Consider the following 17,559-nt stretch of genomic DNA (forward strand, 5'->3'; position numbering starts at 1 on the left):
GCCTGCTCTTGTTGATAGGAGGCTCCCGAGATGGGGGAAGTGGTCCACGTTGTCCAGGGCCGCGCCGTAGATCTTGATGTTTGGGGGGCAGTGCTGTGCGGCAAGGTCAGGCTGGTGGAGGACCTTTGTCTTACTAATGCTTAGCGTAAGGTCCATGCTTTCATGTGCCTCGGTAAATACGTCGACTATGTCCTGGAGTTCAGCCTCTGTGTGTGCACAGACGCAGGCGTCGTCCGTGTACTGTAGCTCACAGGAGCTTGCTGTGCACACGGCTGCCGTGTTTCCTACATTACAACAGTGACTACACTCCAAAAGTACTTCATTGGCTGCAAAGCGCTTTGTGAAAGATGCTATATAAATCCAAGTCTTTTTCTCTTTTCCTGCTTCCAATTCTTGAATTATACACCAGGAAGATTGAAGAGAAGAGCAAAGTGAGTGGGTAATTGTGAATACAAATTAAACTGGCGTAGTCCATGGACGTGCCACCGGGTCATCTGTTTATTTTTAAACTTGACGGCTGGGACAGAGTTTGAAATAAGAGCTTACTTCAGTTTGTAGCTTCCTGTTTAGACATAGGTTCATCTCCCTGAAGTTCACATCAGAACTGACCAAGGGGGAACCAGCTGGAGACCTATTCCAGACTTGCACTGGTGCACCAGGAGGCACCAAAGAGTGGCCTCACTGATCTCTGGTGGGCTCTTTTTTTGAATGATCTGCTTTGAGGGAATGTGCCTGGCCTGCTTATAAAGACATCATAGAGTCTGGGGAATTCACTGCATATGGAATTATGGGTGCCAGCATGTTAGCCACTCCTTGGTCCAGCCCATTAGAATACCATGCCACCATTTGCATTTGTACTAAAACTTCATTTGAGGTTGTGCTTGTTTACTAAAATCTGTAAGACTTGCGTACGGTCAGCAATGCAGTGCAGTATTTTGACATTAAACTGGACTGATCGAGGTGCTACATTGTTGGAGATAATTAACACTGTGACCATATTTATTTTCTTCTCGCCCCCTTACTGCCGGGACATTAAACTGAGGCCCCGTCTGCCCCCTCAGGTGGACGTAAAAGATCCTACGGCACTATTTTGAAGAAGAATGGGAGTTATCCCCGATGTCCTGGGGCCAATATTTATCCCTCAATCAACATCACTAAAAACAAATTATCTGGTCATTATCACATTGCTGTATGTGGGAGTTTGCAAGTTGACTGCTGCATTTTCCACATTACAACAGCGACTACACTCCAAAAGTACTTCATTGGCTGTAAAGCGCTTTGAGACATCTGGCGCTATAGATATACAAGTCTTAAGTTTGTAGAGATCTCTGTGGTTTTCCTCCAATCTTGTGTGCAGTCTGCTGTCCCATTTTCTATTACCATTTGCTGTTCTCATACCCGCATGTCCAGCTTATGGAACAGGGGTGTGGTGAATAACTGGCTGGTCCTCTATCCAGACAAAGCACAGTGCTTGGGGAGGGAGGACAGTCTGGCACAGCTGGAAATATCCCAGGAAGGAGGAGGGTAATGACCTGGAAGGTGACTTGTTCAGTGTGGCACATAATGGGAAACTGCTGGATGAGAGATATAGAAAGTCTAAAAACCTCAAAGCTGGAGGTAAACCAAAGTGAATTTCTCTCAATTTCCAGTCCTATGATTTACATCAGTATTCTACATTATGGAAAAAGGTGTCTCCTATTATAATACTGATGGGTACACGTCTGCTATAAGGATAGTGGGAGGAATTGAATCGAGCAGCTCACACAAGAAATACATTGACACATTGAAGTGTACTGCTGGAAGTGCAATTTTCCAGCAGTATGTTGATACCAATATGTTAAATAGGTCGAATGACAATGCTTCACTTGTGTATAAATGTTGACCGGGTTAAATGAAAATCATTGTTGGCAGTTAACAAACATGCAAGTTCCAAAAGACATTCACAAAGGTTAATAAATGGTGAAAACATACTTTGAACATTTTCAGTTTTGTGAACTCTTAAACTGCAGCTGTTTTTTGAGACTATTCCACCCTGTGCCATCTCGTGTTTAGTGACAGTTGAGATGTTTTGTAAGCTTGGTTACACTGCATTTTCCATCCCATCCAAAATGAAATGGTTGGGTACGAACTTTGTGCAGAACAAGTTATTGATGCAGTTTCCCTTTATTCATGTGCAATGACTTGAGTCTGAGTTTGGCGGGGAGTTACTGACCATTCCACTTACATAGGCTAATGTTGCATGTTGTTTTATGAAGGTGAATGAATGGAGGTGAAAACTTAGTGACCGAGCAAATCTTCATCTCCAGAAGTTTGAATTGTTGTACTTAATTTTTCAGCTTTCATCAGTCAGTGGCATCAGGACCCGAAGGAAAAAGTCGTTTTACAGCTGCTTTCTCACCTTCCTTTACTTCAGCCTGGAAATGTGGAGGCCAAGTCTGAGTACATGAAGTTGCTGCAGAAGGTGCTGGCCTATTCTATCGATAGCAACCTCTTCATCGAGGAGAGTCGGCAGCTCCTATCCTATGCACTAATCCATCCTGCCACCTCACTGGATGACCGCAGTTCTCTGGCCTTATGGTTAACCCACTTGGAAGAGCGCATGTCGAGCAACTACAGCTCGCAGAATGTGGGCCGGGCAGACTCCATCTATGCAGGGGTGTACAACCAAAATCAACGGCAGAATGTCGAAGACAAGCTGAATGAATGGCAGAATCGAGCGGATAGCAGCATGTGCGTCACTGTCCCTACTTGGCAGGACAAGGCAATGACCTGCGAGAATGGACATTTGCCTCTGCATACATCTGCATCGGTGCCATCTGCTATGAACAACATTGGAAGCAATACAAGTACAGGTAAGGTCGACATTTAATTTTCGAATTTGAGCATAAAAAGGTGGCTTGCGCTTGAGCCTCTGTGCTGAGTGCTTCTGGCATTGTTGCAGGATTTTGTCACAATGTGGCTAGTAAAGATAAATTTGTTGACCACAAAAGTGGATTTTGCATTTATCGATTTCTGTTCTACATGTACTGTCTTCATTGGCTAATCCTGAAACATTTTGGCATCCAGTGCGTATGTGCTGAAACTCTTTACTCTCTCTCCTCCGCCACTGGGTAAAGGCAGCACTCGGTGTAATACTGATCCACACTGACCTGAAGGGCCTGGACTTGATAAAGTGCTATCCGTCATGTGTAAATCCAGACTTGATGTGGCCGATTTGATCATGGGGGACATCACAACCATACTTGGAAGTTTATCCATACTTGGCCACTCTCCAGCAGAAGTCTTGGACATTATTTGGGCCCAGTAACCCCGGCTGAATTTTTCTTATTTGCCACCACTCGAGTTTCTTTTACATGCAAATCAATAGGCAAACTAAATTTAACACAAAGACTAAAACAGTGGCTCATAAACCATAGAAATTACAGCATAGCGTGAGGTTATTCAACCAATGGCACCTGTTATCAACCCTGAATACACTTCCCTGCCCTTTCACACATTTTTATATTTTTCGATATTTATCCAATTTCCTTTTAAAAATATTAGAATCTCTGTCTCAATAGCCACTGTGGTTAAGCTTTTGTGCTCTGACCTCCCCTTCCTTCCTTCCAATGATTATCCGGAGTCTATAATCTCCTTGTTGCCAATCGCTAATAAATCTTTCCCTATTCACCCTTTCATAATATATATTGAGATACAACCATCACTGTTCCAGTCAAAAAAGCCCTAATTTGGTGCCAGAAAGCCAAAAATATATTTAAGTGATCAACGAAGCAAACAGAAAAGCTTGCGTTTATGTGGTACTTTTCATGTCCGCGCAATGTCCCAAAGCACTTCACAGCTAATGAATTACTTCAGAAGTGTAGTCACGGTTGTTACATTTCACTAGCAGTGGTATAACGTGAATTAATGCCTGTGGCACCTGCCATTATTGAGCTCTGCTTACACCAATGTTTTCATTGTTATTTATACTGGGCCACGATTTCTCCGTCCCCTATGCTTCCGTTCAAAATATAAATTTTCATTGGAAATAAACAAGCAACCTTTTATGCAGATTTCGGGTCAGATAATGCAGTGTCTAATAGTTTTCATTCATTTGGTGTAGTTTGCATTACCTGATTTTTGCCTAGCCTTGCAGCAATGCTATTGGTGTGAAAGAAGCACTGAAAGATCTTTTCCCACGGGTCTGTGTGAGTGGTTTGCTCATGGGAGCTTGCTGTGAGTTGGTGTGTTTGCCAAGTTCAACATTACCTGATAATGACTTAACCCTTTAAAGACTTAAAAGTTGTTTGTTAAAAGCTGTATTCAGGTGTACTCTCCAAAGAAGAGACAGATTCAATCGTGCCTTTCAAAAGGGAATTGGATAAGTACCTGAAGGAAAAACATTTGCAGGCTGCGTGGGCTTGACTGGCTGAATGGCCTCCTGTGCTGTAACTATTCTAAGATACTCGTCTAAAATTCACTTTTTGTAACCAGTCTGTGAGAACTCTCTTTGCATGGCATTGCATCAAAATGTTCAATTCTCATGGTAGTTTAGTTGGTGAATACACCCCAGTGTGGAAGCAGCTCCCGCTTCTGCAAAGTTATCTGGTGGTAATCGAGGTGCTGGAGTTGGGTGTTGGCTCCGCTGAGCTAGGAAAGGGCAATGACCAGGTTTCTGCTTCTGAATTATGTCCAGTGACCCCTGCTGCAAAGTTTCCTTGTACCGACGTTTGGCGAGCACAAGGTTCTATGATTTCTCCTCCACCACCACTATCCCATTGTTCAGTACCCTGTGAGTTCATACATGATTAATAGCTACTTGCAAAGGGCTGCTGATGTCTGTGCAGCTATACGAAGCTCAACGCAAGCTTGAGGAACAGCACTTCTTTTGTTTAGGCACTTTATAGCCTTCTGGACTTAACAGAGTTAAAAAATGTCAGAGTGTAACCGCTGCCAATCTTTGGCTCCCTTCCCCCCCTTCCCCCCCCCCCCCCCCCCCCCCCCCCAGCCCCGCGCAGAGCCTGTTTCTTTTTTCCCCTCCTTGTCTCTAATGGCAGCTGGTCATTATCCTGCCATTCACACCCTATCTTGACTAGTCGTCCTGGTTAATCCTTGCTACTGGACCAATACCTAGCTCTGTCAAGCTCGTGTGGTGGCTGGTGTGCAACGGCCACCACATGTTTAAAAAATCCACGCACAGGCATCTTCCACCCTTCAGGATGTAGTTCGGGTCCTTCATTGAAACATCTGTGAACTCATCCTTTTTTAGCGTGGGAGCAAGTCATCCTCGTTTCGAGGGACTGCCTATGATGATGATCTTGACTAATGTTTTTCTAACTCCTGGCATTACCATTTGAATTTGGGCCATCATCTCTTTTATCTCTCTCATCTCTCCTGTTTTCCACCCTATCACAGACCTTCCCTTTTGTTCTTTCTTCCCCTCCTCCTTTCAGTGCTTGTTGAGTGTGTTCGGAAAGAACAGATTCTTCAGTTCTGACGAAGGGCCATCGACCCAAAACGTTAACTCTGCTTCCTCTCCACAGATGCCTATCCTGCTGAGATTTCCAGCATTTTCTGTTTTTATTCCAGCTATATCCTAGCCTGAGTTGAGTGTCCATAATTTTCCTGAATATACTGTTTCAATGCAAAGAGCTAACGATCTGTGCAGGAAAATTGTAAACCCAATTTGAAAATGCTGAAGTTTACTTGAACTGTGTTGAGGTCTGAAGTCATTGTGCCTCATTCTCCATGCACTGTGAAATTGGTAACCACATGAGAATACGGACATGGTACACAGTGATCTCATTACAGGCTGGACCTCTGATTGTGGAAACATCATTTGTGCCCTCGCAGAACCTTGTAGATTTGGCACTTGGCTCTGAAGTAATGATTTATTTCTACACTGGAGTAGCTGACATTGCATATTCAGAGACATTGGGCTCAATTTTCCCCAAAGCATTTTTTTGGCATACTTGAAGAGTTACGGCCAATTTTTTTTTTGGAGCCTAAGTACGAACCAAAAATAGATTCTAAGTTTCCCCATTGGATTTGTTCATTTTTGGCGTGGCCTAACCCAACCTTTAGTTTTGGGGGTGGAGCCTTGATCTGCGGCAAAAAAGGTTGGGCTGCCATGGTAACCAGGGACACAATGCGAGCTGAAGCATACAGCCAGCTCCCAATACATTAAAATAATTGAAAAACTCATAGCAGCAACTTGCCTCCAACCCCACCCGAGGGGCTTGCCGCTCCGGCTCGCGCGGACGTGCTCTCTCTCTCCCCCCTCCACCCCCGCCGCCACATACTATGCACCCTTTGGCTGAAAAAAAAACTGGTCCAAAAAAAATCGTAACTAACTGACTTACACTGGTGCAAATTGATTAGGGAAACTGGTTTTTCAACTTGGGCCAAAAAGAGCAGCCTACTCCAAAAAAAAAAGGGCGCAAATCACTGGGGAAAATTGAGCCCATTGTGATACCTGCCCTCCTATATGCTTCAGAGACGTGGACTATGTACAGCAGGCACCTCAAAGCACTGAAGTACCACCAATGCTGCCTCTGCTAAATCCTGCAAATCCATTGGCAGGATAGGTGCACCAATGTCAGTGTTCTCTCTCGGGCCAGCATCGAGGCATTGACCACGCTCGATCAGCTCTGATGGACGGGCCACATTGACCACATGCCTGATACTCGACTCCTGAAACAAGCGCTCTACTCCTAGCTCCGTCATGGCAAGCGAGTCCTAGGTGGGCAGAGAAAACACTTCAAGGACACCCTCAAAACCTCCTTGAAAAAATGTAACATCCCCACCGACTCTCGGGAATCCCCGGCCCAAGACCATTCAAAGTGGAGGAGAAGCATCCGGGAAGGCGCCAAAGACTTCGAGTCTCTTCGCCGGGAGCACGCGGAAGCCAAGTACAAACAGCGGAAGGAGCGCACGACAACCCAAGCACCCCACCCACCCGTCCCTCCAACCACCATCTGCCTCACCTGTGACAGAGACCGTAGGTCCTGCATTGGTCTCATCAGTCACCTTAGAACTAATTTTGGTGTGGAAGCAAGTCATCCTCGACTCCAGGGGACTGCCTAAGAGGAAGATTACTTATCATGAGGATCTTTCTGGATTGCATACTAGAGTTCACTGCAAATGGAGAGAAGTATCAAGCGTAGTGAATGTGCCCATCTATCGTAATGTTCGTGTTCAGTTTAAAAGTTTTATAATTTCAGAGGAGGACTTTCTATGGACTCAAACGTCTAATGTTGCACAGAAATATTCGAAAAGCTGAAAAAAAGAGCTCCCCCCCCCCTTCCAGCCATGACCTAGTGGGCAAAGGTACTACTAAAAAGGTCTGTGGTTTAGTTCTGGTCTGGGTTGAGTTGGGTATGTGACTGGACAGCAAGCGGAAGTTATGCTTGGGCTCAGCGCCCCAGACTAGAAAGGTTTCCGACTCCTGCTCACTATCTAGTGATTACTCATGGAAAGTACATAGGTGAGAACAGAATCCGTCCTGCTGCGATGTTCTCTATGATTGAAAAGTATGTCTGCACTATCTTGGCTCAGGTTCACGTGGAAAGAATAGCCAGGAACTCTAGGGTGAGCTGCGCCTATGGAATGGCATCCAGCTAAAGGGCTTAGTTTTCCCCAGTGATTTGCGACGCTTTTTTTGGCCTAAATTAAAAAAAATCTATATTTCCCCAATCTTTGTGCGCGAGCGTAACTCAATTAGTTACGATTATTTTTAAGGTTTGTTTTTTTTTTGCCTGAAGTCTGCTCCAATTTTTCACAATTATGCAAGTTTGGCCAATTTAAATTTCTCCTAGGATGGCGTATGTGACCACTCCCAAAAAACCTAATGGACACTTAAGGAAAACCAGTACACATTTAAAAAAATTGGCGCAAAAGGACACCATTGTTTTTAGGCAAAGCTTTGGAGGGAGTCAAGAACACACAAATGTGCATGATAAAGCTTAAATTTTTTAAATTTAAAAAGCAAGTAATGGAAGTTTAATGGAATTCTTTAAGTTTTGATTTTTTTTAAACTGACACGCCACCACCGAACGTCTCCAAACCAGGCTCGAGGGTTGGAGCATCGACCGACAGAATCGGTCCCTCGCCTGGACACATGGGCTTGTGGCTTGGCTTGAAAAGAAGCCCGGGGGAGGGGGCTGTGGAAGGCATGAGATACCTTGCACTATGTATCAAATGAAGCCCTGTGGAGGGGGGGGGGGTCCAATCATTGCGGCTGCTCAGACCAGGGTGTGGTCCATACTAGGGCATCGACCTTGGGGAGAGAGAGAACAAAGAACCTTGTCCTGTCTGCCATTTTGAGCTTCTTGCAAAGGTACAATTTAATCATGGGGGCAATACAGACAATGCCATACCTTGTGCAAGCCTTCTGCATGATGGTGCTGCAGAGGAGACAATTGATTCAAAGTGATCGCATGATGAACCTCGGAGCACGTAGGGTGATGGGCAGGAGGCCTTGCCCAAGTCGGGTATATCGAGACATGCGTTTGTACCTGAACTGAGTGATGCAGACTGTGAGAGAAGGCTGCGTTTCCGCAAAGAAATTGTAACCGAAATCTGTGAGTTAGTAAAAGCAGACCTGCAACCTAGAAGCGTCAGGAGGACTGCTTTGTCAGTTGAAGTGAAGATTACAGCTGCACTTTCATTCCATGCAACTGGATCGTTCTAGGCCACAACTGGGGATGTGTGTTCCATTTCTCAACATGCAACATATATCTGCATTCGGTAGATGACTGCTGCACTATATGCCCGGAGGAATGACTACATAGCGTTCCCCATGACCGCCCAGGCAATGCATGAAAGGGCTGTGGGCTTCTTCAGGATTGCTGGCTTCCCAAAGGTACAGGGCTGCATTGATTGTACCCACATCGCCTTGTGAGCACCGTTGGAGGATTCCGAGATATATAGGATTAGAAAAGGCTTCCACTCCGTTAATGTGCAGTTCGTGTGTGACATTGAAACGTAGAAAATAGGTGCAGGAGTAGGCCATTCGGCCCTTCGAGCCTGCACCCCCATTCAATATGATCATGGCTGATCATGCAACTTCAGTACCCCATTCCTGCTTTCTCTCCATACCCCTTGATCTCTTTAGCCGTAAGGTCCACATCTAACTCCCTTTTGAATATATCTAACGAACTGGCCTCAACAACTTTCTGTGATAGAGAATTCCACACGTTCACAATTCTCTGAGTGAAGAGGTTTCTCCTCATCTCAGTCCTAAATGGCTTGCCCCTTATCCTTAGACTGTGCGACCCCTGGATCTGGACTTCCCCAACATCGGGAACATTCTTCCTGCATCTAACCTGTACAATCCAGTCAGAATTTTATGTTTCTATGAGATCTCCTCACATTCATCTTAATTCTGAATATAAGCCAGTCGATCCAGTCTTTCTTCAAATGTCAGTCCTGCCATCCCGGGAATCAGTCTAGTGAATCTTTGCTGTACTCCCTCAATAGCAAGAATGTCCTTCCTCCGATTAGGAGACCAAAACTGCACACACTATTCAAGGTGAGGCCTCACCCAAGGCCCTGTACAACTGCAGTAAGACCTTCCTACTCCTATACTCAATTCCTCTCGCAATGAAGGCCAACATGCCATTTGCCGCCTTCACCGTCTGTTGTACCTGCATGCCAACTTTCAATGACTGATGTACCATGACACCCAAGACTTGTTGCACCTCCCCTTTTCCTAATTTGTCACCATTCAGATAATCTGCCTTCCTATTTTTGCCACCAAAATGGATCGCATCATGTCAGTTGATGCAAGATACCCTGAGAGCACCCATGATGCGTTGTTCCTACGCAAGAGAGTTATATCTGCCATGTTTCAGCAGCAGCCAGAAGGGCAGAGCTGGCTACTGGGAGACGAAGGGTACGGCCTCACCACCTGGCTCATGACTACCCTACGTATAACCTGGGCGGAAGCTGACCGGGAATACAACATGTCGCACATTGCAACACGCAGCATAATAGAAAGGACCATTGGCATCATGAAACAGCGTTTCTGATGCCTGGACCATTCTGGAGGCTACTTGCAGTACTCCCCTGTGATTGTCTGTCGGTTCACTGTCGTGTGCTGCATGCTGCATAACTTAGCCATAATGAGGCAGCAGCAGCTGGTAGTAGAAGACCCACCTGAGGTGAGAGAGGCTGATGAGGAAGATGCAGATGACGAGGAGGAGGAGGGCGGGCCGTCGTGCCCCTTTAACGATTGCTCGAGCCTTGCGTCAGCAGCTCATCTGTGAACGCTTTGCTGCCTGAATGCTCAGTGGCAACTGTTCCACATGGACCAAGTTTACTGTTTGGACTTCTTCCGTAATGTTAATGTGTAAATGGAAAAAATAATGGAAATGATTCTTGTTTACTTCAGAAAGTTGTGTTAATAATGGAACAAATAATGTGAATGATTCAATTATAATTTAAAATGTATTTTATTCAAAAGTTTGCATTTGTTTGTACTTAACTTTAATAAAACATATTGTATCAAGCTTTAAAGTTTTCAGTTAAGATCACTTACAAACTTTTAAATTTGTAAATTTACATAACTTACAAAAAACTTTTAATTTGAGATCATCATAGGCGATCCCTCGAACGAGGATGACTTGCTTCCACGAGTTCACAGGTGTTTCAATGCACGACCCAATGTTCCAGTCCTGAACTACAATTGAGGGAGTGGAAGATGCCTTTGTGTGAATTTTTTTTAACATGTGACAACCGTTGCACACCAGCCACCACACGGCTTGACAGAGCTAGGTCTTGGTCCGGTGGCAAGGATTAACCAAGACGACTGGAGACCAGCTCTGCTGCACACATCCAGCGCGCGCACATCGCAGTGTGGGCTGGCCCGTGCTGCCCTTGTAATAACAACAATAATAATAACAGCAGCAAAGAAAGACTGCACCCATCTCTTTTTCTAAGACCGCCCACTGCGCTTGGTCTTGGTGAATCCACCCCTGCCCGCAGGCAGTGGCGCAGCGTTTCTCGGATTGGTACCAAGCTTATTCTTTCGAACATGTCTGGTAATGCGCACCTCTTGATGGGGGGTGCAGGTGGAAATGTGGAGGGTCCGGCTTGGGCCTCTTCAGAGGCTGGTCTGGGGATTGGAGTGGGAGTGGCAGTTGATTCTGGGCATGAGGTCTGGTCGTGACCCCTTATTGCAGCTGCTAACTCCAACATTCCCTCCCTCGTGTCCTGACAGTGTGTCAACTACCTGCAACATTCCCTCCCTCATGTTCGCCAACAGTTTCTCAGCTACCTGTGACATGCCCTCCCTCATGTTGAGCAACAGTGTGTCAGCTACCTGCGACATTCCTCCCTCATGTGCACCAACATTGTTTGAACTGACTAAGACATTCCCTCCCTCATGTTCAAAGCAGCGCCCCTCCCTTCCAAGTGTATCAGTGAGTGCAGATTTGCCGGGCCTCCTCCTGTTCTTGCTCGTTTATTGTTTGCCACCTTCCTCTGCAAAGATGAAAATATCACTTTTTAGCGAGGGTGTCTTTCTGCTGGGTGGCACATATACAGCTGGTCACACTTACAATTGCAATTCCATTGAACAAATGAAAATATTACTTACACAAAGTCCTGAACCAAGGTCCTGCCACTTTTTGCACTGGCCTCCAGACCTCCAGACCTCGGGGTGGTCACCATTGCACAGTAATCTTCTGAAAGTTGGTTCTAGCGTTTCTTCATTTCTTTTGATAGAACTTTTTAATGTGACGCCTACTGGTGTCCAGCTCGTGCCATCTGCTCTCAATCACAGTAACCAGTGCCTCCACTTCATCCTGTGAGAAATTCTTGGTCCTGGAGCCACGTTGCATCTTGTATTGCAGCTCCGATTTTACCACTGAGAATTAAAGTTCTCACACACAACTGGCTCTTTAAAAATGGCTGAATGCAGACCGGGAGCTGTATTGGGCATGCGCGCCCATAGGAATCACATCAAAAACGTCCTTTTTTTTCATAATATGGTAGAATTTTTCATTAAGATGGAGAGTGACACGGTTAATTCAGAGACTAGGGTCCTGAACTTAAAGAAATGTAACTTTGATGGTATGAGACGCGAATTGGCTAGGATAGACTGGCGAATGATACTTAAAGGGTTGACGGTGGATAGGCAATGGCAGACATTTAAAGATCACTGGATGAACTTCAACAATTGTACATCCCTGTCTGGCGTAAAAATAAAACGGGGAAGGTAGCTCAACCGTGGCTAACAAGGAAAATTAGGGATATTGCTAAATCCAAGGAAGAGACATATAAATTGGTCAGAAAAACCAGCAAACCTGAGGACTGGGAGAAATTTAGAATTCAGCAGAGGAGGACAAAGGGTTTAATTAGGAGGGCAAAATAGAGTATGAGAATACATTTGCAGGGAACATAAAAACTGACTGCAAAAGCTTCTATAGATATGTGAAGAGAAGATGATCAGTGAAGACAAATCCTTGCAGTCAGAATCAGGTGAATTTATAATGGGGAACAAAGAAATGGCAGACCAATTGAACAAATACTTTGGTTCTGCCTTCATTAAGGAAGACACAAATAACCTTCCGGAAGTACTAGGGGACCGGGGTCTAGCCAGAAGGAGGAACTGAAGGAAATCCTTATTAGTCAGGAAATTGTGTTAGGGAAATTGATGGGATTGAAAGCCGATAAATCCCCAGGGTCTGATAGTCTGCATCCCAGAGTACTTAAGGAAGTGGCCCCAGAAATAGTGGATGCCTTAGTGGTCATTTTCCAACATTCTATAGACTCTGGATTAGTTCCTATGGAGTGGAGGGTAGCCAATGTAACCCTACTTTTTTTAAAAAAGGAGGGAGAGAGAAAACAGGGAATTATAGACCGGTCAGCCTGACATCGATAGTGGGAAAAATGTTGGAAACAATTATTAAAGATGTAATAGCAGCACATTTGGAAAGCAGTGACAGGATCGGTCCAAGTCGGCATGGATTTATGAAAGGGAAATCATGCTTGACAAATCTTCTAGAATTTTTTGAGGATGTAATTAGTAGAGTGGACAAGGGAGAACCGATGGATGTGGTGTATTTGGACTTTCGACATGGTCCCACACAAGAGATTAGTGTGCAAAATTAAAGCACATGGTATTGGGGGTAATGTATTGACGTGGATAGAGAACTGGTTGGCAGACAGGAAGCAAAGAGTAGGAATAAACGGGTCCTTTCCAGAATGGCAGGCAGTGACTAGTGGGGTACCGCAAGGTTCAGTGCTGGGACCTTATCAATATACATTAATGATTTGGACGAAGGAATTGAATGTAATATCTCCAAGTTTGCAGATGACACGTAAGCTGGGTGGCAGTGTGAGCTGTGAAGAGGCTGCAGGGTATCTTGGACAGGTTAGGTGAGTGGGCAAATGCATGGCAGATGCAGTATAATGTAAATAAATGTGAGGTCATCCACTTTGGTGGCCAAAACAGGAAGGCAGAATATTATCTGAATGGTGACAGATTGGGAAAAGGGGAGGTGCAACGAGGCCTGGGTATCATGGTACATCAGTCATTGAAAGTTGGCATGCAGGTACAGCAGGTGGTGAAGAAGGCAAATGGCATGTTGGCCTTCATAGCGAGAGGATTTGAGTATAGGAGCAGGGAGGTCTTACTGCAGTTGTACAGGGCCTTGGTGAGGCTATACCTTGAATGTTGTGTACAGTTTTGGTCTCCTAATCTAAGGAAGGACATTCTTGCTATTGAGGGAGTGCAGCAAAGGTTCACTAGACTGATTCCCGGGATGGCAGGACTGACATGAAGAAAGACTGGATTGACTAGGCTTATATTCACTGGAATTTAGAAGAATGAGAGGGGACCTCATAGAAGCAAAAATTTCTGACGGGATTGTACAGGTTAAATGCAAGAAGAATGTTCCCGATGTTTGGGAAGTCCAGAACCAGGGGTCACAGTCTAAAGATAAGGGTAAGCCATTTAGGACCGAGACGAGGAGAATTGTGAACCTGTGGAATTCTCTACCACAAAGTTGTTGAGGCCAGCTCGTTAGATATATTCAAAAGGGAGTTAGATGTGGCCCTTACGGCTAAAGGGATCAAGGGGTATGGAGAGAAAGCAGGAATGAGGTACTGAAGTTGCATGATCAGCTATGATCATATTGAATGGTGGTTCAGGCTCGAAGGGCTGAATGGTCTATTCCTGCACCTATTTTCTATGTTTTTGCGCATGCGCAGAAGGCGGCGTGGGGGACACATCGGTTTTTCAGCGCAGACATTAGGCTCCACCCCCCCGAGGCTACAGGACTGGCTATGCGGCACCAATTTCAAAAAATCGAATGGGGAAACTGGCTATTTTTTTGGAGTAGTTGAGGCCAAGAAAAACGGGTGTAACTTTGGCAATCTGCCAAAAAGCGGCATTGGGGAAAATTAAGCCCATAGAGTCGGTACCTTTTAGAAGAAGGGAGGAAAAAGGTTGCAATGTGCTTGCTTAGCTTGGATCGTCTCGAACTAACTGCTGTTTGCACAAAGTAATTTTATGCCAGAAATCTCTGACTGCTGTGCCATATTTTAAGAATAGTTCACTTGTTCCATCCATTCCTCTCCAGGGTATTTGAGCAGCAGAAACATTTTAGGCAGTTCAGTGAGTTGTTGCAGCAAACTGCGCCACAGAATAGGTTATGAATTTTCACCGCAAGTTTCTGAATTTGGATACATCACTTGTGATGGGGGAAGGGGAGAGAAAGGAAGAACAGCACTTCCTCTCAAAGAAGGATGAAATAGCCTAGAAAATCACCAAACTCTTACGTGCATCTGGTTTTGGTTTGAGAGTGGCATTGACAGAGGTCTTGGGAGCATATCAACTGTCCACTCTCTTGCTGAGGAGCAATGGTCCAGGAACAGGGGCAGGGGCAGGAAATGGAGCAGGGGGTCCTAAAGGAAGGAGAAAATAACTTATTTAAAACAACACTCAGAAAATGTCTGCTGCAGATGTTACATAATAGAAAACATGTGCATTATAAAAGCTACAGAGAACATTCAGTACTCAACCATGCCAGTGGCGTCAGCCTATATATAGATTGGAACAAAAATGCCTGAAGGCAGTTACAAATGCACAGCTGTTTTTCTCCTCTGCAGTCAACTAAAATTACGCATCTTGGGCTTTCTGTGAATGACATGCACATGAAACCAATAGAAATAAATAATGGACTTCGATCAGCTATGGTCAGATGTTACTGTTGAAAATACATTGGCAGCAGGCCAGTTCTGATTAGGGTTTTATTCAGGAAATAATGACTTCTCTGCTGGAATGTTATAGTGATGTACAGCCTCATGGGGAAGGGCGCTTTTGCTCCCTTCGAGAGATGCAGGAGTGGCATTATGAAGTGAGTGCTGACATCTGCTGCTGGCTGCCATTTTATTCTTGCTGTGGACAGGACAGAACTGCCATTCTCACATTGCTTGCTTGCTTCCCAACATGACCGAAGGTCTGTGGCCAGATGTTGAGAGTCACACCTGCGACTTTATAGTAACTGCGCACGCACAAATGTTTGCACGTGACGGATGTTTGTGTTACCAAATTTACTGCCGATTATAAACCAAGCAAATTAGATAGAAGATAAATCCGCTAACTGGCCCTGCAATATAAATGTAGTTTAAAGGTTCGTCTACAGGGCCATCGTCATCATAGGCAGACCCTCGGAATCGAGGAAGACTTGCTTCCACTCTAAAAAATGAGTCCTGAGGTAGCTGAACAGTCCAATGTGAGAGCCACTGTCCCTGTCACAGGTGGGGCAGATAGTCGTTGAGGGAAAAGGTGGGTGGGACAGGTTTGCAGCACACTCCTTCCGCTGCCTGAGCTTGGTTTCTGCATGCTCTCGGCGATGAGACTCGAGGTTCTCAGCGTCCTCCCGGATGCACTTCCTCCACTTAAGGCAGTCTTTGGCCAGAGACTCCCAGGTGTTAGTGGGGTTGCCGCACTTTATCAGTAAGACTTTGTGGGTGTCCAGGGGACATTGGTTGTTATTTAATCGACTTGGTGTGCTGAAGGGACACTCGCGCAGTCTAATCTTCACTGGTACCGGTGGGATGCATGGAGCAGAGATCAGCTGCTTTTCCAGTGTCTTTACTGGGATAGGCGAGCCCCAGGTGGGCAGAGGAAGTGTTTCAAGGACACCCTCAGAGCCTCCTTGATAAGGTGCAACATCCCCACTGGTACCTGGGAGTCCCTGGCCAAAGATCGTCTTAATTGGAGGAAGAGCACCCGGGAGGGCGCTGAGCACCTCGAGTCTCGTCGCCGAGAGCATGCAGAAACCAAGTACAGGCAGCAGAAGGAGCGTGCGGCAAACCAGTCCCACCCACCCCTTTCCCTCAACCACTGTCTGTCCCACCTGTGACAGAGACTGTAGGTCTTGCATTGGACTCGTCAGTTACCTGAGAACTAACTTTTGAAGTGGAGCAAGTTGATTTTGAGAGACTGCCTATGATGACTAAAGAGTAGCACTGCCAGTTGTGTGGAGCATAATCACTGGCATGGACCTATTGGGCTGAATGGCCTTTCTCTGCTGTAAATACTATCGAATAATCTCAGTCCCACAGAACATCGAGGGGAACTTGATGTTTTCCATACCGAATGCTGTCTTTGTAAAATGTATCACGAACACTCTCTAGAGTACTAAACAAATTTGTGTTGTTGTGACTCATTGATTTTTTTTTCTTCTTCGGTTTCGATTTCAGGGAAAACAATTCATATGTAGATTATTCGCCAGCTGAGATTTCACCCAGGCAACTGGTTCCTAAGCATCAGCCAGCACTGCCATGAGCCGGCTGGCTGCTAGGACTTCCTTGCAGCTTATATTTTGCCTTTTTCCCTTCTGTTGGGAAGTCACGTTTCTTTAATAACATCTCGCAGACTGGCGATTTCCCCAAGTGTGGAGAAAGATTTGCCTTTCTATAGCGCCTACCACAACCACTGGATGTCTCAAATTGCTTTACAGCCGATGAAGTACTTTTTGAAGTGTACTCACTGTTGTAATGTAGGAAACACAGCAGTCAATTTGCATAGAGCAAGCTCCCACAAACAGCAATGTGATAATGACCAGATAATCTGTTTTTGTTATGTTGATTAAGGGATAAATATTGGCACGAGGAAGAACTTCCCTGCTCTACTTCGAACTAGTGCAATAGGATCTTTTCCGTCCACTTGAGAGCAGACGGGACCTCAGTTTAACTTCTCATCCGAACGATGGCCCCTCCGACAGTGCGCCGCCCTCCTCGGCGCCGCCCCTCTGACAGTGTTCCGCCCCCTTGGCTCCGCCCCCTCGGCGCCGCCCCTCCGACAGTGCTCCGCCCCCTCGGCGCCGCCCCTCCGACAGTGCGCCGCTTGGCGCCGCCCCTCCGACAGTGCGCCGCCCCCTCAGCACTGCACTGGGAGCGTCAGCCTGGATTTATGTGCTCAAGTCTCTCGAGTGGGACTTGAACCCACACCCTTCTGACTCAGGCGCGGGTGCTACCCACTGAGCCACAGCTGACACTTTCCTTATGATCAGGGAATGGTGAGCGTGAGCACGCGTTCATCACTTCTTTGCAGTGCACTAGAGC

General features: G+C 45.8%; 1 protein-coding gene across 10 annotated transcripts in view; it reads left to right on the forward strand.

The window, feature by feature from the left end:
• Positions 1 to 17,559, forward strand: part of LOC139239116 (protein Smaug homolog 1-like) — a 102,791-nt gene that overhangs the window by 55,117 nt on the left and 30,115 nt on the right. For 9 of the 10 annotated variants that reach the window (XM_070867645.1, XM_070867644.1, XM_070867642.1 and 6 more), the window contains exon 3: positions 2,337 to 2,852. The exons of the other annotated variant lie outside the window; for it this stretch is intronic. In XM_070867645.1, the coding sequence (XP_070723746.1) occupies positions 2,337 to 2,852 (516 nt within the window). The remainder of the gene's footprint in view (positions 1 to 2,336; positions 2,853 to 17,559) is intronic. 10 annotated transcript variants of the gene reach the window in all.

The sequence above is a fragment of the Pristiophorus japonicus genome, chromosome 26, assembly GCF_044704955.1.
Source record: "Pristiophorus japonicus isolate sPriJap1 chromosome 26, sPriJap1.hap1, whole genome shotgun sequence".
NCBI classification, from domain to species: domain Eukaryota; kingdom Metazoa; phylum Chordata; class Chondrichthyes; family Pristiophoridae; genus Pristiophorus; species Pristiophorus japonicus.